At 52.9% G+C, this 20,225-nt stretch overlaps 6 protein-coding genes across 6 annotated transcripts; 4 read left to right on the forward strand and 2 right to left on the reverse strand.

Annotated features, from left to right (window-relative positions):
* Positions 1 to 890: 890 nt before the first annotated feature.
* AYO21_10176 (hypothetical protein) lies at positions 891 to 2,750 on the forward strand (the record flags this gene model as incomplete). Its single annotated transcript, XM_022660099.1, has 1 exon — positions 891 to 2,750. The coding sequence occupies one exon, from the start codon at positions 891 to 893 to the stop codon at positions 2,748 to 2,750; it is 1,860 nt and encodes a 619-aa protein (XP_022507588.1).
* A 2,237-nt stretch (positions 2,751 to 4,987) lies between these two features.
* AYO21_10177 (hypothetical protein) lies at positions 4,988 to 5,597 on the reverse strand (the record flags this gene model as incomplete). The annotated part of the gene is made up of 2 exons (XM_022660100.1): positions 4,988 to 5,307; positions 5,411 to 5,597. The coding sequence occupies 2 exons, from the start codon at positions 5,595 to 5,597 to the stop codon at positions 4,988 to 4,990; spliced, it is 507 nt and encodes a 168-aa protein (XP_022507589.1).
* A 559-nt stretch (positions 5,598 to 6,156) lies between these two features.
* On the forward strand, positions 6,157 to 7,228 carry AYO21_10178 (chaperone DnaK; the record flags this gene model as incomplete). Its single annotated transcript, XM_022660101.1, has 2 exons — positions 6,157 to 6,387; positions 6,467 to 7,228. 2 exons carry the CDS (start codon positions 6,157 to 6,159, stop codon positions 7,226 to 7,228), a joined length of 993 nt encoding a protein of 330 aa, XP_022507590.1.
* Positions 7,229 to 10,504: 3,276 nt separating this feature from the next.
* Positions 10,505 to 11,035, reverse strand: AYO21_10179 (hypothetical protein; the record flags this gene model as incomplete). The annotated part of the gene is made up of 2 exons (XM_022660102.1): positions 10,505 to 10,711; positions 10,853 to 11,035. 2 exons carry the CDS (start codon positions 11,033 to 11,035, stop codon positions 10,505 to 10,507), a joined length of 390 nt encoding a protein of 129 aa, XP_022507591.1.
* Positions 11,036 to 16,152: 5,117 nt separating this feature from the next.
* AYO21_10180 (hypothetical protein) lies at positions 16,153 to 17,386 on the forward strand (the record flags this gene model as incomplete). The annotated part of the gene is made up of 2 exons (XM_022660103.1): positions 16,153 to 16,168; positions 16,218 to 17,386. The coding sequence occupies 2 exons, from the start codon at positions 16,153 to 16,155 to the stop codon at positions 17,384 to 17,386; spliced, it is 1,185 nt and encodes a 394-aa protein (XP_022507592.1).
* Positions 17,387 to 18,289: 903 nt separating this feature from the next.
* On the forward strand, positions 18,290 to 19,420 carry AYO21_10181 (hypothetical protein; the record flags this gene model as incomplete). Its single annotated transcript, XM_022660104.1, has 2 exons — positions 18,290 to 18,960; positions 19,018 to 19,420. 2 exons carry the CDS (start codon positions 18,290 to 18,292, stop codon positions 19,418 to 19,420), a joined length of 1,074 nt encoding a protein of 357 aa, XP_022507593.1.
* Positions 19,421 to 20,225: the final 805 nt, after the last annotated feature.

A 20,225-nucleotide genomic window follows, 5' to 3' on the forward strand; every position in this document is an offset into this window, starting at 1 on the left:
CAATGTGACTGCTTTTGACATGGAGTGTCGCGAGATGTGTTTCTCTTCTGGTGACTACTTTGCCCTTGAGCCGACTTGTGTGTCAGGCACGACCTTCCACGTCCACGTCGACTCTGATCATCACTACAGTTGCCGTTCACGTTTCAAGAGAACGAGAATCACTCTCGCTCTTGGGTGGCTTTGAGAGGGTACGGGGTCGGTCCGAGCCAAACGTCCTCCAACCGGGACTGATGCTTTCAAAAATATATCATCCAGCGCGTGGACGCTTTCCGAGACCCCAACCCGGTCTTGATCATGGGTTTTCGACGTCGAGAGCTCAGATGGACGCAACGTCACAGTCGATATCAGGTTTGTGAAGGCGCTCTTGATACACATCGTGAGATGGACTCGCCTTTCTCCAGGAAGATCAGATCCTGCACCGCGTCAGCAAACCAGCCAGTGTGCTGCTCACAAATGCGAGTCCGCTGCAGCAGAAACCTTGTCTGATAATGCCCATCCATGTCACGACTTCGTTCCGCCGCTTTCCACGTGACGGCGGTCCCCAACCCGGATCCGACGCCTCCAGCGATCCCGGCTTGCTCTGTTCTTGCCGAGTCCAAGTACTCGGAACCATGATCAGGTTGGTGCGATGCGTTTTGGCCAATGATACTTGCGAGACAGGATTATCTTGATGATTGCAGCCTGCTGCAGGTAGGTTGTGTGCGGGCACGTGACCGCCATCTTTCGGCTTCAATTGTTGAGCGCCCAGCCTTGATGCCAAGACACGCCTTTCCCAAACAATCCAAGCGCAAAACGCAAAACACATCCCATCTCAACAACCGACCTCCCTACTGCAGGGCTACACCACGTCATTCTCGCTACCGGAGTCTCCGCCTATCGCTCAAGACACGATGGACAACGTATTGGCAGACGTCCGCTGGGTGAAAGAGCGGGTTGACAGGCTCGCGACGATGGTGGACATGGAGATGTCTTCGGCCAAGGCCACACCGCACAAAACGAACTGGACCGAATACCGCACCCTGATAGGAGAGCTAGAGGACGGCCTGCAGCATGTAGAGAGGCGGGCTGAAGTCTGTGCTACCCACGGGGAAGCTGGAGCTGCATCCGCTGCCCCTCCACCTCAAACACCGACGCCAGATTACGCCCCGGCTGATAGTCCACCTTCAAGCGAGAATCGCCATTCCGAAGTCCTACCATCGACGTCAGATGACGCCCCAGACGAAGGCCCATCCTCAAGCGAGACGCGCCCTGCTGAAATCCTCCCGTCGAGGTCAGACAACGCCTCAGATGAAGGCCCCCCTTCAAGCGAGACTCGTCCTGCTGAAATTCCACCTTCCACGGCAGGTGAAAGGCCAAACCAGTGTCACGATTTATGCGACGGCGTCATAATAATAGAGCAAAGAGCCAGGGAGATTGTGACACGCACTCAAAAGACGTCTACGCTGAGCAGCCAAGCGCCTAATGCAGGGGCAACGACAGCTCCCCCTTCTCAGCCCGATCAACCTCCGCCTGGAACCACGATTCCTCATCGGGAAGAGGACGGAGTTATCGTCCTTTTGCCCAGCCCCGAGCAGTGTAAGGATCTGCCATTGCTTATATCCCGGGCTAAGGAACTGGGCGCCTACGACACCGGAGTTTTCAAGTACGTATTACCGGACGCTGTGGTGAGAGGCTTGCGGCCTATCCTCAACCACCCTCCGGGTGTGTCCAAATTCAAGTCCCGGCCTTACAACAAGCATTCCCGTTACATTGCACGGAGCGAACGAGAAGATGAGGTGTTGGATCTCGGCGAACTTGACTTCACACCCATACCGCATGATGAGTATGTCGAGACATTGGAGCGCCGTGTTACCGACCGTCAGGCTATGGATAAAATGCAGTACTTGACCGATCTTGCGGCTTGGACACCCGGAGATCGAGAAAATCTCGGTTTGCCACCCATTTCGCCCATCTATCCCCTTCAACACAACGAACTCGATCGCACGAGAAGATTCATCGCCGGGGTTCATGCTCCGTATGGGTATATATCGGGTGGCAACGGATCACTCTTCTCTTCGCACCGTGAAGACGGCTACCTGCTGTCTCTCAACGCGTTGTATGAGGGTCTGAAGCTCTGGTATATAGTGGCTCGAATGCATAGCCACCTCATCGAAGAAGCTGTTAAGAAAAGGAAATGTATGCAAAAGGTGCGGCATGCCTCTCTCTGGTTTTCGACATCACAGCTCAAAGCCATGGGTGTCTCGTTTGTCACTGTGGTACAGCGTCCAAACGAGGTCGTTGTGGTGTCTGGAGATATATACCACCACGGAGGTACCCTTGGCTATTCTCGTGCCGAGGCGGTGAACTATGCTCCCCCCGGTTGGAGCATTGACGGCTACTCTGAATGCAAACGCAAGTGTCCTGGATTTCCTATTCCCAATGAGTACTTGGAGTTCCGCGCCCCAGGCGAGATACAGCTTGGATTGCCTCTTGCGGACGAAGAAGACGAACCTGAGTCAAACGAGAATTTGAGGTCTCCCCAAAAAAGACGCAGAGGTCCAGCGTCTGCTGCAAGCTCAGGCGGCAAAAGGAGATGTACTGCCGCTGGTTCGAATCTCCCCGCTCAGAAGGTAGCTGAGACGACTCCAATCTTACAGATGGCAAAGTCCATCTGTAGTTCGGCGGCAGTCGAGCAGTTGTTCAAAGTCGTTCGCGGCAGCCGGCTCTTTGGACTCGCGGTGCTACGAAAGATGAGAGGCAGCAATGCTTAGTTTTTACCGGAACGCTGCACAGACAGTTCGTTCCTTGTCGGATGAAAACGCTTACTCTGGATTTACTTTGCGACTATCCAAACTCCGTGTGGTTTAACATCCCGACTTGTTGAAGGACGGCCGTGGGAGACTTCGGAGTGGCCTCGTTCCAAAGCTGGCCAAGGAACTGGGGCTGCAACCACGCTAGTATCGTTATCATTAAATAAACAGCTAAAAATGGGCAGACTACCGTACGAGGTTTCACGGTATTCCCTACTTTATCCTCTTTTATACTCTGCCGTTTAGGTTCTCTTCAATAGACTAGGAGTCTCTCAAAGATGAATCAATTTGGCTCTCTATAACGTCATCTAAACGCCATGCACGTCGCCGTCCCAAGATACTGCCTCGCATTCGGATATACGAGGGCAAGGGCCGAGGTCTGGAAGCCGTCGCGGAAGAAGTCCGGCGAGCTCGCATACCACAAAGGGTGATCATATCGGGCCGCATCTCTGGAGAACTGGTTCCCCTCGGCACCCACCTCAACGGATGGTGTCCGGTATTGACGAGATATGATCTCGTCGCCTCCGTGTCGAGGTTGTCGTCCTCAACCTCGAGAGGATTAGCGACATCTTTCCGGCTGATGAATCATGACCTCGACCCAACAGTCAAGCTCCGTCGGCAGGAGGGTCGGGGGAAAGTATAGGCTGGAAGTGCACGCTGCGAGGGACATCTATGATGGGGAGGAACTCACCCGCAATCGCAACTGAGCATGCCCAAGCATGAGGATGAGGATGAGGATGAGGGCACGTGATTCAACGCCACTGGATGTCATCATGTCACGTGGCAGGCACTTCCGATGTTTGGCCGCCAGAGTGAAGCGCTCCCCTTTGCCCTCCAGGAGGATATGCCGTTCGACGATTCCGCCAGGACATGCTGTTGGGAGACTCGTCACGGACATGGTGTTGAACGATGGATTGCTCCGCGGGTTATGTGCATGCTCATACTGATGCTCATGCTGATTTGCCGTCCGCCTGCTGTCCACTTTCAAAACTTCAGAGTCCAGACATCGTTGGACACAGGGTGGAAGTTTCTGTCCTTGCTGGGACTATTTGTGGCAGTTTCACTACAAAATTTTTAAGATAATGATTGTAAATCAGTGCTAATAGACCACTTTGATGAATGTTTTATCTGAGATTCTCTGCCTCCCCTTCCCGGGTAGCTATATATGTACCCAAGTACGTGAAAAGCATTCCGAGTATCTGGATGTGTGTGCAGTAACCCCCTCAGGACGTCAATTATCATCAATCGTGTATGTCTTTTGAAGCCTGCCTCGTTTTCTTCCTCCTCTCGTCCTCGGAACATGTCCCGGCTTTTCCAGAACCCGGTTAGTCGATATCAAGTCGTTGGTCTGGCCTCGAATTCATTCATTCGTCCCTTTTGAAACTGAAAACAAATGAAAAGAAAAGAACGTTCTTCTGGCGAGTTTCACTCACTTTATTCGTCTTGGAATGGATAGATGTCCTTGCAAGACTCGCGTGCCCTGGGGGTCCTTTTGGGGTCCTTGCAAGCAAGACGCGCAAGGCATGAGATAATGCATCTTCAATAATGCATACCTACCTACAGTAGTGGCACCATGTACCTCCATCTAGCACCAGTGGCGGCACTATTCGTGGTAGGCTGGTAGCACAGCAGCTGATTATGTAGCCCGGCTACCTTCACATCGAGCCCCCCTTTCCTATTAATGCAGCCTGATGATAGGTATCAAGGACTGCGGCGCTCGGAATTAACCCTTCCTCTGCGTACAAGCATGAGTTTGGCAGTCGTAGGTGTCTATTTCACGGCAGCTGGGTAAGATAGGTTGGATCGATTGGGAACCTTGTCGAGGAGATAGATACATGATGTAATATATATATATATATATATCCCTCAAGGCATCAGAAATACCTGACCGACTCCATCGCCATCACTGATTCTGATTGGTTTCTTCTTCTTCTTCCTCGCCCCCATTCCCTCCCCTGTGTCATGGGGACTCACTGGTAGGGCGTCGTGTCAAGCCAAGGCTGATAGATGAATCTCCCCTGAATCGATTCGATGGCGGTTTGGAAGAAGCTCTACAGTCAAAAGGGTTGAATGCTCTCTGTGCCGACGACGAGTGCTTCATGAGCGTCACTCTTCAGTGCTTCCATCTCAATATACCGTCCACGCCAGCATCCCTCGACAGTGGTCCGGCAGAAAAGGTTCTCTGTCGCAGGCAATTCTTACGGAGTCGGCCACCGCATGTCGTGTTCTCTGTCGAAAAAGTAATATGGATGTACGCGCCAGACAGCGATCGAGTAGAAGAAGACCCAGCCAAGATGGAGAATGTCTATTCCCGCTGTCAAATCATTGCCGCAGACCGTGTCCATATCTGTCGACATAGTTATCAGTATAGACTGGCCAAAATTTGCCAGTTTGAGCTGTCCATCGCTGACCAAGATGTTCCGGAGGGCAATGTCGCCCACCAAGACTCTCCGGGAATGGATGTAAGAGAGTGTATCGATGACGAATGGAATCCAGCCAGCCTCAAGGGCTCCGGCGGCTCAGGCGCAGATTTGATGTAGTCTTCCAGGGCTCGCCCTGTTTTGCGAAAGCCAACTCGATCCCATAGTTTGACGTCTGGACGCACGATACGGCTCCCTTACAGTGGCCCAGCCGTCTGTAGATGGCGACCTCGTTCTCGAGTGTCTTGCGGTTGACCTCGTTTATATACTCCGTGTCATCAGAGACCGGCGTTCCGACATGATAGTCCAGCGAGGATGTCTTTGCCACCTTGGCGACTCGGTCCTCATCGAGCCGGTGGATGTAGCCCGTAACCCCGTAGGCGGTCATTGGGAGGTCAGTGTAGGGATTCGACTCGTAGATCAAGTGCGGCTATGGGTCGGGGCTTGTGGTCGTGGTGGTCATATCGGCAGGGAGGGTGACAGTATGCTTTGCAATAGAAGGAGGTGAGGGATGGCGTTGGCCGGTGTATCGGTGGACTTTACTGATACAAGACTCGCACCGTAGACATTGGAATCGGAAGAAGGGGGCGTGGACCATTGGTCATGGCACACAGCGCGGACGAATTCGAGGCTGTGGGGGTTGGCGGAGCTTGATATTCTGCGTAAGGTGTAACAGACTTGGACGAAGTGTCAGTAAAGGTAGATAGAATATGAGAATTGCGAGCGGAATGGGAGCAGAGGGCGTCTATATCGACAGTTGTCCTTCTGGGCAGGACATGTCGCGCAGGAGGGCTACGAGCCTGGTGTCAAAACATGAGTGGCAGTCTGACGAGAAATAACAACCAGGAGCGGATGCCCCATCACTACCTAGTGACTAGCTGAATTCTGACAAGGCGTCTACTCTCGGTCAGTCTGCGCTATTTTATTTCCTCCTTCAGCTCCTGCAAATGCTCCCACCACCCGTTCCATCATCTGCCGAATCGAACTCGTCCAGCTCGAGCCGCACAAGGAAGCAAAGTGACGCCAAAAGCATACTTGCGTCTAGCACAGCGTCAGCGTCACGCTTCTCGAGGAGGACTAAGCAAGAGATTTTTGAGCGGAATGGAGGCATGAAATGCTGGCATTACGGTCGGTCAGCGCCAGATATTGCTCGTGTGATAGGCAAGAGGGACAACTCGGTATGTCGTCGCAAGCAGGGCAAGGGGATACTATCGCCTGGGTCACCAGTGATTCATCTAGTTGGCTGACTTTCAATAGCTCAGCCACGATACTGCCTCCGGTCTCTTGACCTTTGATCGTCTCGGAGATGAGCAAAACGGTCTTCCTCTCTGTCCCTCGTGCCACCGAGCGCTTGACGATATCAACCAACCGGGCTTCGTTTTCATTTTTACGGAGCTAGAATTTTTCATCGATTTTGAGCGCCAGGACTATCAGAATCGAATTGATACTGCGCAACAGCAAGGAGATATTCCTCCACGAATGGTTCCCACACCACAGATGTATTCAGAATATCTCAAGAGACAAGAGCTCGTGTCTTCTCACGCGGTCGGCGGCCTATACCGGCGGTATACCATGCAGGACTTCTTCCCCGACTGTTGTGTCATCCCAGGGTCGGATCATTTCAAAGAGCCAGGTCTTTGGTGTGGTGCACCGATGGCCGCCCTCAGACGTATCTTCCAAATCATCGGTGACCGAATTCCGGAATCCCAACTGGACCAACTATGGACGCTACACAAGCTCTACGCCCGAGAGGTCACCCACATGAAGCTACATGATTCTACGCAACAAAGTGCAGAGCAGATTGAAGGAGGACTGAGAGACAGCGGAACTCCCTCCAGTTCCCAAACCGTCGCACCTGTGCATGCCAACTCAGGAATAGTTCCTCCAAGAGGTTATAACAATGGGAATAATACTCCGATACCCGATGCTGGCGCGAGAGGCGCAATGGCAAAGCTAGCGAGATGTGATTCGACACAGGTTGGCGACACACACACACACACACAAGCCCTGGGCTTCTGAGATTCGGTCGTGGCGCTTTCATCAAGACTAACATCCAGCGATACATGACGATGATAATGCAATGCTGGCAGCCACCACACCGATCGGATCGGTTATCATTGACATGGGTGGCCCCCGAACCCGCAACTCTGACCTCTTCGAGGATGCCTGCGATGATGCTAACCGGGTCCTCGGGGCCGTCCATTTCGAGTGTCTCCATCGGGGCACTCCCCTCCTCTGGTTCCACCGCGTTCTCTCCACCACCCACAGCCGGGTGGCAGAAAATCTGCCCATACGGGCCAGAATTGCGATAGCCTGATTGGGCCCAGGGTTGAAATGTGAGGGCGGGTAGGAGTGGCTCGGTTGGGGGCAGACCGAGGTCGGAACGCGTCGGAGGAAAGTATCGACTAGATCAAGGAAATCTATCTAGCGCGTCTGCGGATTTGTCGTGTGCCGCGGTGGAAATTATTCGGCTAACCTTCCCGATAGGGTTAGGGTAACCGTCACAACAAGAATGACCCTTCTCAGGACATGCCCACTGGGGCCAAGGAGGAATCTTCTAATTGCCCGAAGGGCATTCAGTGCGGCCGTTCCCGTAGGAAAGCCGTAGCGCCCCGTTGACAGGCACGAAATTGTTGCCCTAACCCTAATCTGGAAGGTTAGCCGAATAGTTTCCACTATGTAGAGATCCTTGCCTAATCAATCAAGTTATTCCACTTACAGAAATCGCAATCGTTCGGCAGCGATGGTCAACTGCGCATTGCATCGCATGGTTATATGTTGCTCGAAGCTGCTGGCGACGTGCTGGTTCATCGTCGCCCCCGAAGATCGGCGGGACAGCGTGAATGAGGACCCTGGCTGCAAGATCGTGGGAGGTAGATGGCTCCGGAACGATCCCACGCACCAAGCAGGCCCGTTACATTTCTTTCAGCCTTGACGCCCGTCGCCGATAAGTGGTCCGATTCTATCCCGGCGCCAGCTCGATCTCCACTTGGAGTGGAATGGCATTCGGGAATACCCTATGACAGACATCTACGAATGGGACGATGGCTGGACAACGAGATTGCAATGTTAGAGGCCGTCGATATTACGACCAGCATCCGCTAAACACCGGCCTATGTACATATCTTAACGTGCGATTTTTTATCCAGGCTCTATAAACCCTTGATCAGAGCCGAGTTATCGAGCTTAGAGTAACATGTTGATCGATGCCGGAATCTCGAATCCTACTGCATGACTATGGCTTGGAGTGTCGACCACCCTACTTCGGAACCCCTGTCACGGATCTTCAAGTGCTTCATCGATTAGAAGTCGTCCAGTGTCGAACCGGCATTCGGGGCTCTGCCACAAGACCTGACTCTGAGACTCTACCTTGATCAGCCCGATAAGCCGACATATGCTGATAGCGTGGCATGCGCGAGAGCTTTCGATCGATACATGGGAAACCTATTTCTTACACTTGGCTCGCGTGCAATCCGTAGATGGACGCCTTCTCCGCCTGTTATCAATACTCGCGTCGAACATGGAACGATGGTGCTGTTGCGTTTCGACATGATCCTGGTCAAGACTTCATACGAGCGGGAAGACTGGGGGCCCAGTGGGAAGTGTCCCTTCGCGATGCTGGGCGCCTCCGCTCATGAACGCAAGTACCGATACTTCGTTACGGTCCACAGGCTACGTCAATAAGTGGCAGACTATCTCACCACCTCGTCCGATGGCTAGATACCCGCATAGGTCTAGAGCGTGGATCAACTGCAGCACAAGCGCCTCTATTCCAATGTGGCACAAGCCATAATGAGTGCTGGGGACTCGGGCTACGACGAAGCGATCAAGACCGAAAAGGCATTACGGGCAATCTGGCCGTTCGATATATATAGCCAAATATAGGTTCAAGGTGCCAGCCATCACGTTACTATGTATATACCGATCAACCTTGTTCGTCCTATCGCGAGTATACCCATCAATGGCTTCCCAAGGCTAGGAGGACGAAGGAGGCCCGCCGTGTAGCCTTGTACCGGTGGCTAGGAGATGCCGCTTTGAACGGACCCCAGCAGCCACAGTGGCTGTCACGATGTTGCATCCGGAACGCCAATCAGAAATGTCGTGTCCGTAGCTGAGTACAGGGCGGCGTCAGACCCCTCATCCTAATTCGGGGCGAGGTGCAGGCAGTTTGTATACACACCTCTTAGTAGTGTACGTTGAGAACGAATACTAGACTGCAACAATCTCCTTTTATATCGTGGGACTTTGTTCGACCCTTGACTCGCAAGATCACTGCTCCTCCAAAGACCTTGATGCATTCATTATCCGATATTTGTGTCCCCGGAACGCCTGAGCGCTCTCCTTCTCCCGGTCCACCATCCACAGATCCACAACCTCGACGAATGGAGCAGGCTCCTATGAGCTCCTGCCTCGCAAACCAGAGCGGCAGGTCACAGAGTGGCGAAGGACATGACTCCTCAGGACTGTCGAGACGCAGGTTTCGTGTGGGCAACTTTGGGGAAAATAGGTATTTTGGTCTGAAGGGGCTCCGAAGCTTCGCAGGGAAAGAACGCAGCTCTGGTGTCCCTTTGACATACTGAATATGAGATACGGCCTTCATCGTGGCCTTGGAGACTTGGACTGATCCGCGAGTGAGCCTGTCCCTGACCGATGCGGCTGCTGCTGCTGCAACCAGTCGGATATCGGGGTCTGAGGAGGCGCCGTCTCCGTGCTGATCGGTTGAACCAGTCCTCGACCGCTGCCGCTGCTTCTCCTCCTACTACTACTCCTCCTCCTCCTCCTCCTCCTCGGCGGAAACCGAAGAACGAGAGGAGCAAGAGCAACAGGGACAAGAGGAACAAGAAAAAGGCCCGGATCCAGGGGCCATAACGCCGCTGAGCGGCAATATATTACACATCCAGATCTATCCAGCGAGTGAAGACCCCTCCAAAGATTCGATGCCACCACGGCCCGCATCTCCTCGCATACCTCCCGCGAGTCGCAGAACCGCACGCTCTGTAGGTCGGACGCGATGACCAGATTCCGCGGATGAAGGTGTCGAATGGCAGGAAAGGACTGCTCTGCCGTGGATCGCACTCAGGCCTTGGACGGCGGACAATAATCTCGGCTGGAGAGCCTCGTCTTGACAGGGAGAGGCTGCTCCTGATGGGTGCTTGGATCTATCATCGATCCAGCGAGCCTCGCTTCATCCGCTCGCAGCTTGATCCCGCGCGGTGTCGCCGCGAGACATTCAAATCACGTGTGGACAGCCTTGGAGCAGCGATACACAATTTCTTTTTCGTTCTTGATGCCCTCCTATGCCGGGTGCGACTCGATCGTGGTTCGTGATAGGTTCGGGAGGGAGGACCGGAAATCCGCGGGATCTTTCAGGACAAAGTCGGGATACTCGAGGATCAGACAGCTGCGGCTGTGCTGGAGAGGAACAGGCAAGTTGAGATTTGTCCCGTCCGTGCAGAGAAAGGACAGGTCGGCGGCGGCGGCGGCGGTGGTGGTATCCATGGTCTGTCCATCCATTCATCCATTCCTTCATTTACATTGAATTGTATTGCAGTTCCAGACACTGAAACTGATATATATATGGGACAAGAAAGAACAATGAGTGAGAGGTGAAGAGGGGAGAGGTTGATCAAAGGGATTACCCACCGAGCAGGATCGCCAGCGGACGGGAATTTTGTGCCAGTATCTGTCGACATGGCTCGTGGCCGTCACGACCACCCACCCACCAGGGATCGAGGCCGAGGACGGCTCGGGTAAGGGATGGGTGTTGACGGACATGCTGATATCGCAGTACGCGCTGAGGAAGAGGCGAGTGATCTTCAAGCCCATGTCACGAGTGCTCAATCTGTCAGAAACACATATATAATACCAAAGTACGTGTCTGAAAAGAGACGAGTCACACCTGATGGCATTCCTTGAGTACTCGTCTGTCAGAAATTCATAAAGAGGCAAACGATAGACCCGGACTGGCCTTCCAGCACCAAGCGGGTCGCCTTTTGTCCTGCTGACATTGCATCGCGCACACGCAGAAATGCGACGTTGTGAGATTTAGCAGATGGTGTATCGAATCTGCGCAGTAAGATGCGTGTGTGATAGTCAAGTGCCAACGTGAGCGTACCGACCGAGTAACACCACAAGGCTGGATAGTATCGACAGAGCACCGCGTTGCGGACACCTAGCCGTAGGGAAAGAAGTAGAACACAGAAAGGTCCGGGACCAACAAAAGAAAACGAGGGCAGAACTAATTGCGTGCATGGATTGTCCATCTTGTCTGTCGTTGCGTTATTGTGCGATTATGTTCTGTGGAAAAGTGTTGGACACCGCCGAAGCCCTTTGGAAATTGAACATACTCGGCCCTTTGTTGCCTCGTCTTCTTCAGACAATCATGTCTCCCACGTTGCCGGTTCGGCTTCCGTGTACCTCGTACCCCAGCACAATACGTGAGAGGTGTGAGTGTTTACGACATTGTGACTGCCAGGGTAACAACGTGCATTTCAACGGGGAAGTAATTGATTTCCAAACAGACGGGTGACGATGCTGGCGAGAAGCAACAGAAAGACAATACAAAGATCTTGTTGTTGATCAAGGGTCGTCGTTTGGCACTCTGGTAGACTCCCCCTTTAACCACAGAGGCCCCCGGTGATCTCTACTCGACCGCCTGCCTCCGTGGATGAGAAGGGAGCCCACCGGAGTGCCAATTGGCTATAGTGATGATTGAATCACAGCGATTTGACGGGATTTAAAGCTCCCACTATGGAAGAAAGAGCAACAGTAAAAAGCCCGTGGCGGGAAAGACAAGCGAAAAGCTTCACCATGGAGGGAAATGCCGTATTCGGTCCGCAGATAGACGCGAGGAACGACGTGTGCGAAGGGGAAGCGTGCGCTCGCACTGAGAGCGCCTCAATACAACCTGAAAGATGGCAAGACTGCATTGCATGGCTAGGTTATCTTCCGTCATGACACGCCACCACGTCACGGTGAGGCGGAAGCCCCTGTGCCTACCTTACCACGAAGGCACGCATCTTGACCATTAACAATCCACCTATATATCTAGATCTACTGACAAGCGAAAATAAACAATCCAGAGAATATACCTAAAGATCTGGGTCATCAGCGTGGCGTAGATAATGCGGCCTTTGGTGTTTGGGTGGACAATAACGTCACGCCAATGCCAAGTCTTTGCTCTTGGCCACCACGCTCCCTAGGAGGAGGGAAGAGGGATCGGAAAACCCATCATCCCGCGGTCAGCGAACCGCTGCTTTCACTTTGGGGTGCCAAGATCTCGACCGGGTGCAGGCAGTACGAGGTACGAGATACCTGTATTCAAATTTGACGGTAGTAGTTTAGCCACCCGGCCACGTGAGACGCTGCTCTGCTCTGATCGCGTCCCCGAATGACCGAGCCAGCTGTATCTCCGAGGAGAAAAGCCGTCATGGGAAAGCGGCCAGCGACCAGCCTTCTCAGGACCATCGTTTCAAAATGCATGTGATGGAGAATGGCAACCTCGGTCGGCTGAGAGTATCTCTTGCGCCATGACCCTGATCGACAAACCCCCCGGCTAAACCTTGTGCATCCAGAGCTAAAGTTGGTTGAATGGGGTATCATCGTATAATCTTAATGTGGCCATCCCAGTAGTGAGTCGATTTCAGCTCTGAGGGGGTAAAAGGAAACGTTGACAACTGAACTCGCCCCCCAAGTAACACATCTGGCCCATGTCGGGACCGATTGTAGAAGATAAACAAGGCATCTTGGATAGCTGCCGGGGCCCAAAATGGCACTCGAGCTTGTGAGAGACAACGTGGTAAGATGTGGAGAGGCGAGGAGAGCGGGGGTGGGGGGTGGGTGCCTCAAGGGTTGAGTTCAACTCTCAAACAGACAAGCCTTTTCGACCCACGGCACTTACTTGTCATGTGTATCTAGACCGAGACAACAACAGAGTCAACGTCATTAGTGATGCCGATATGTGCTCGAGCCTTTCAGCCGCTCCGTGATGCGAGCCGCCAATCACTCTTTGAATCTGTAATAGACATCCCAAATCATGTAGCGACAGAACCCAGACCTTCCAGTATATTCTGGGGGGCTAGGGAAATTTGGAATCGCTGGGTGGGTAACAATGAGCTTGAGCAACGTGCTGGTGACGCTGGGGGGAACATACCTTGCTGACCGTAGCCACTGAAGCCGGACAGAGTGGGGAGCAAACACCGGCTAGGGGGAAACCGCAATGTTGTCCAGGGCCGTCGCCCACATTTCGCTACAGCACAATACTAGGACTGGGTTTGAGCGATGCTTCCCAACAAGTCCAAGTGTAAACGACCAGAGAGTTCATAATATACCACTTTGTGAGAAAACGGAGAAGCGCCGAGTGCCGATACCTATCCAGGCCAGTTGGTCCGTGAGTTCAACCCCCTTTCCAAGCTCCTGACCGGACATGAGTGGACTGAGCTCTATTCTTTCCACAAGCCAGTGAATTCCAGCTCTCAAAGTCAAATGCGGCATCATATATTGTAGAGCGTTCACTCGCAAAAGAGAGTCTTTGTCTCCCCGGACCGTGGAGAGATCCTGGCGGTATATCCCCTTCGCAGGATGATTGATCTGATTCAAGGATAGTTTCCCGTGACTTTTGTGCCATGTAGGGTATAGGTAGAGACCACATGTCAAAGTTTGTCTGCTCCGAGGTCATGTGTACTCACCGCCGAGCAGACACGGTCCAGTCAATGTTGAGCAAAAGTCAATGGTGTGGATGGTTTGTTAGCGCCAGTTCCTGTTTGGGTAACGTGGCTTGGCAACTCCATATCTGGCTCAGCCAATAGAAGCCATGCCAAGTCTCATAGTCTGACCACACACGTGTTGTTATTGGACGCGAGTTCCCTAGTTAGGCATTGAGGGCTGGAGGAGTTCTGACACTGCGCTATCAGAGGGTGTTTGCGGCAAGGTGAGCGTTGCTGGCGAGGTCGACAGCGAGGTCAAGACCCTAGCATTCCCTCTGCAACAGTCGAGTATAGCCGTTGACTACCTGGGACTTCTTTATGCGCGGGTTCAAATGGTTTCGCCGCCACGGCTGTGCCCCTGACGCCCTGAGCCTTGAAGGTTGTGGGACAAGCAGCCGATGAGGATGACCACGCTGCAACAACTGCGCACTCTCAGTTGGAACAGATTGTTGTATGAGCATTGTGGGTGCTCTGCCTTTTATGCCTTCTGACCGTGAGCAAAGAATTGACTTCTCCGCCGAGTTCTGCGTGCGACAACAGGCGTCTGCGGAGCTTGCCAGAAGAACAAAGCAGAAGTATGACCACTCTTCCACCTCTTGATGGAAGTGAGTATTGACAACTTTTCAAGAATGGGTTTCTGCCCTAGCGTTCAAACTCCACGGCTCCATCCTCACGCTTGACGCCGCCGACCTTACCGCCGCCTGAGCCCTCCTCTTGTCTCACATCAAGATGACTTCCCCGTCCATCAAGCCTCGAGTTGACCCCTCTCCCAGGTCCGGGAGACGCTCAGGATCAACAGTTCTGATCCCAGCACCTTCAAGGGCTGTACTCTCAGAGTCCTCATGAACATTGTGAGAGCCATTCTGATTCAGACCGAGCCACAAGACCCTCGTCTCGGCGGACGTGCCTGCACGTGGGCAATCCCCCCTGTTTCAAACGACACTCGACATGTGCACCGATTCGGAGTCATTTCCTCGTCGTGTGAGTCGACGCGAGATTAAAGAAGGGATTTTGGAGAGACTGCGTCGGGTCCGGCGAACGTGGCAGAGCGCAGGGAAACGAACAATCTGCTCGAAATGGGGGAGATTCCGATCTGCGGCAAGTTAGCAGTCGTCTTCAGAGTGTTTCATAGACAGTAGTGACCTGAAAGAGAGAATTACTGGTATTCGAAGCATCCACGCGCTCCCTGCGCCACAATAGTGAGGAACTTCAAGCAAGAGAAAGGGCGACGGCTATACAGGTCAGCGATCAGGAGTTCGGTATCCTCGTAGAGCGTTATGCAGTGATTGCCAGACAACCCAAGTGAATGCTTCGTCTTCATCTGATAAGAGAAGCCATGTAATCCCGATAGAGACACGCGGCGGCAAGGAAAGGTCAGACGGCTCCCTTCCCGGATCTTCGATGCCGTGGTCTTGATTGACAACAAAGGACGAAGACGGATTCCGCAGGCATATCAAGCCATGAGACTGCAGGTGTATGTATTTGATCAGAACAAGACTGAGCACTGGGACCTTCGATATCGAAGCCAGGGTAGCATTGCGTATTATGTGGCACGCCAGCCTGCCTGGTAATTATGAGGAAGTTGGCAGCTTGCTTGGCACTCCTGTTTCTGTTGTTGTAGGCCAGGTCGGGGGCTGGCCTGTCAAGGTGGCAGACAGATCAATACCTGGACATCTTCCTCCTTTTTCCTCCTCCCACCGAGAAGAAGACCAATACCCTGCAATTTCCCGGACGCACAGCTGCGTATATCTGCCTCTGAATATATTCCGCTCTTACCCAGACTCTATCCCACAGTCCCTATTCTTCCCAGCCTCATATCGCTACATTGGCTATCGGAAATGCTTGCCACCTGGAAGATTCAGCGCTGCGGGAGAGCCTGCAAGCCCTGCAGAAAAATCAGACACAAAGTATGAACACTATTCGCCCCTTTGATGAGACGAGATGTTGATACTCTAACAGTGCAGCGGTGGCGAACCTTGTGAGAGTTGCGTGAGGAAGGAGATCATTGACACATGCGGTTATGAAGTTCCCGTGAGCTTAATACCTCAGAATCATGGGAGACGACGCGATTGACCATCATTTTAGTGTAGTACCAGCAAAGACAACGACCCGCTTGGAGACCCCAAGCTCAAGAGTCTCTATTCGAGGTATCGATTGGTGCGAGATACGGTCAGGTCCTCCGATTACGGCGACATGATAAAGGCTTGGATTAGCCTCGGGTCCCTCGTTCGCGAGGCGATGGCTCTAGAAAAAGGTGAGTGGATGGTCTAATGGATGGATACTATGGGGCTAAAAAAACGAAGACTACCAAGCATCCCCTCCCTTTCGCCAGATTTGGTGGGAGTTGGCCGGCGCCGAAGTCAAATCTTGCCTGCTGCTGAATCTTCCATCATGTTTGCCTCGAGAACCAACCGTGACACCCCCATCGAAGCAGCAACTGCCGGTCAACGTGCGTCAACTCTACAAGATTGAACTCGAGACAACTACGACTCTCCTCGAGGCCTGTCATGTCCCATCCCCCTTCGACGAATATGACGATTGCTTGGCGAAGTTGGTAAGGAGTCTGGCAGCCTTGGAAAAAACTCAAGAGAATGTCAAACAAGTTCCTGAAAACATCAGTCGCGCCGAAAACTTGAGACTGGAGGTGCTCTTGTTCTCATTGGTCTTACGGGGTAGAATCTGGTCGAGAGGAGCCGCAAAAGCCCTTGAGATCGCTAGGGAGATCAAGACTATATGCGGAGACAAAGCATCAAAACAAGAGTGCTGGCCTCGTGGGTTCGCCGTGGGCCTTGCAGAAGACACCTTGAGTAGGTCTGCACCATGGGCTCCAATGGCTCCGCCTTTTCCCACTCCCCCAACCGCGAATGGGTATTCGACTATTGCCCCGAATCTGGACTGCGGTGTCAACTATCCCGGATTGGACGCCATGCCCAACGCCAACAGCGTCGTACTGGACCAAAGCTTGGGTGTTCAGCCTCTCCAACAACAATACGTCGACTTGGCTCAATCCGGCGCACCGAGCGATAGCACGTCCTTCCACCAAACAGCCTACGTCCCATCATACTCGGGGGCCGCGGCGGATGACCATTATTCGATTGTCCCCTATTACGCACCTCCGATCATTCCAGAAGCGCAGCCTGTTGCATGGCCGGCATTTACTGGCTCATGTCCTGATTCCAATGCTGGCTCATATACTGATACGAATGTTGGGTCAAATACCGATCTCACTATTGGTCCGTTTACTGATCCAAATATTGGTTCATATCCTGGATGGCCATGGCCAGCCGTGCCAGCAACAAACATGCTGGATGCAGTGAATGGTGCTCAGTTTCTAGATATACATGAGTTCATGCTGCCCAGCATCGCCGATACTGACCTTGCCTTCACTGGTCGAGAGATGGAGGCGACAGATGCACAATCTGTCCGCCAAACGAATGCCTGGATATTCCGAGTAGATGAAGTGGAGATGTAGATGGTCGAGTAAAGACATATGTGGGATAAAAAACTTTGGAATGTTTAATTTTCTACCCTTGATATCGAGCCCTGCGCAAGATTTCAATCGATTGTTATATATTCAAATTCTAGTCAAGACCATTGATGGCAATCTTCTTCATGATAAGAGTAGAGCCGCCCTCCCGAACGGTGAGTTATTCCCCTCTAGTTAGCATTCATACTCGAAAGATGGGTATGGACATCGTCTGGAAGCGGCTTGGAGGTACATCGGCTCAGGTCTAAGCGGAGACATGGAAAGAATCAACTGGCATATCGTTCATCATTGTACAATTGGCCTTGATTCCATCCATTGACGTAGCAGAGGCCGAGCCACCCGCAGAAGCGGGAACACCATGTACCCAAGACTAGCCAGCTGTCAAAGTATTTTGTAGCTTATCTGCGCCCTGGTGACCAAGACAAGAGCCTGTCAAACTCCACCCAAATAAGGCTCCTTGTTCCCTGGTTCTCCCAACTCTGTCCCACAGGCTGAAATCCCAGCGTCAACCTTTTGTTCAGAAAGATCACAATTCACCTTTACCTAAACACCATCGCTGGTGCCACCGCACGACTCAGGAGAGTCATCTCAGTGTCTTTGACATCTACGTTCACAAGAGGTTATCCACCGCTTTGCATGGCTCGTTGTTACTCACACCTTACTAGCCAGGACACTCAGCCTTCGTCACTTCCGGTCATCGCTCCGCCTCAAAACTCCTTCACCAGTTGCTCCTCTCTCTCCAAGTCTCCGTTTCCCAGTCAACAGTCGTCCGCTTCTCGATATATTCCTGACAACACTGACGAGATCCATGGTATCGAGAAAGCCCTCGATCGGACCTGATTCCAACGCCTCCCTTAACCCCCTTTACCGTCTTAGATGGAGAAAGATATGGACACGTCCCTGCCTCACATGGAGGTAGATGATAACAAGCTCAAATTGATGCGGTCCTTGCTCGTCATGTGCACCCTGTCGTCACTGCTGGGTTCGCACAGTGAGTGCGGTGATAGGCGGATGCTGGAAGATCTTCTCTCCAGAGAAGTGACGGCATGGCTTCCGCAAGTGGGAACAGAGGACTACGAGTCTCTTCAAGATCCACACACCGAACACGGTATCAGCTGGTGTGGGCTCACTTCGGAGTTTGTGGCGGCCTTTCCTCAGGTTCTTCCAGAGGGCGTCGAGCGACCAAATGCCCTGGAGAGGCTACAAGACCAGCTGCGCAGTCAGCTCCGGCACAACCTCGACAGGATGAGCCAGATCACGGACTCGCCTCAGGAGCCACCTGTGCAACCCATCCGGCAATTTGTCTGCGACGAGTTCACTTGGGAGATGAACGTTTGGCTGGTTCTCTACAGTTCTGCCATCGTCCCTTTCTGCGGACGGTCCGGTTCAGAACTGTGGAACCTGCAAAACCGCGACTTGGGACAGCTTGCAGACTTTCTCGGCACTGCGCACCTGTTCAGCAAACCTCTTACTGAGAAGACACTGACTGCGACGGGGCTTCGAGACTGGGTCGAGAAGTTAGAATTCGTATTTTGTGGTCCAGCAGAGGGGCTTCCCAGGTGAATCTTGGTCAACGACAGGATTTGGGTTTAGTCGCTAACAACCGCCATCGCTAGCACTCCGACCCCGGACTTGATATACGTCGTGGCAGTCTACAGGTCCAAGGAAAAGGACAAGGCTTACATCAAACATCTTCAAAGCCTACCCTGCCTCTCTACGCTTGGCAAGTCTCCAAGCCCTGACAATGGGCTGTGGGACTACCGGGCTATCCTCGAAATTAGCCGCTCGTCGTTCACCGAAGACGATCTCCTCGTCCGCAAGCGGAGACCATTGCACTTCCTCCCCTTGTACCCTGGTGAAGAAGCCATTCGACGCTGGAAAAGCATTCTAGAAACATCCGAAAAGCTGGTGGTGCATCGCTGCCCGAGGCCTCTCCTGCGCGACAACAGCGAGTCCGACAATCGAGACGCGTTTAAGGAGGTCGAGCTCGTCCAAGGCTCCACGACTGAAGGGAATTGACTGGGTCGCAGCCACCGGAAAGACGTTGGGAGATGGCAATAGTACAACGAGGACGAGAAGGGCACATGCCAAATCTCAGGAAAGGCTGTCCATGTCGAGAGGACCGAACCCCTCGTCAGGAACTGCAGCAAACACTCTGTAACCAGCTATAATGATGGAGAAGAAGGGGCAAAGCTCGAGATTTGACATGCTTGACACAAGTTGATGCGCTCTTGGAGGATTTCATTGACGTTTTTCCGCAACGGAAGCCGGGAGAATGAGATACGAATAGCGAAACTATCAGAACTGCCGCCCAGTTTCATACTTGTTGCGTTCTCCCCGATATAGCCTGCAAGCCACACCACAGGACGCGTCAACACTAGCCAAGGCGCTGTCGAGGGGCTTTGGAACCTCTCTCTTCTCATTTTGCCCTATCGTCCCGCCTGTATATCAAATTACGATGAAGTTGAAAGCCCACTATGTGAGAAGGCATATGTACCCCCAGGGGGTTATGGGGAGCGCAGCCAACGCGGACTTTGGGGTGGAGCCGGCCCACGAGACCAATCAAGGCTTGCAAGCCATTGGGCGTTGCACGGGCGACCCATGACACACCACAATACAACGCACGGTGCAGCGCAGACAGCAAGCGACTTGCTTGCTTGGCTTGGCATGGCCGTATCCGGTTAAATATATCTTTTTCTCTTGGCCCGGCCACGTGAAAATCCACTTTGGTCTCTAATTTGCAGAGGCATTGGTCGTGCGGCGCCGCGCCCCAAGCTTGTCCGGGTTTGGAACTAGGTGGACGTTGGCGTCCACGGGTCCCGGG

The sequence above is a fragment of the Fonsecaea monophora genome, assembly GCF_001642475.1.
Source record: "Fonsecaea monophora strain CBS 269.37 chromosome Unknown Scaff112, whole genome shotgun sequence".
Taxonomy (NCBI): Eukaryota; Fungi; Ascomycota; class Eurotiomycetes; order Chaetothyriales; family Herpotrichiellaceae; genus Fonsecaea; species Fonsecaea monophora.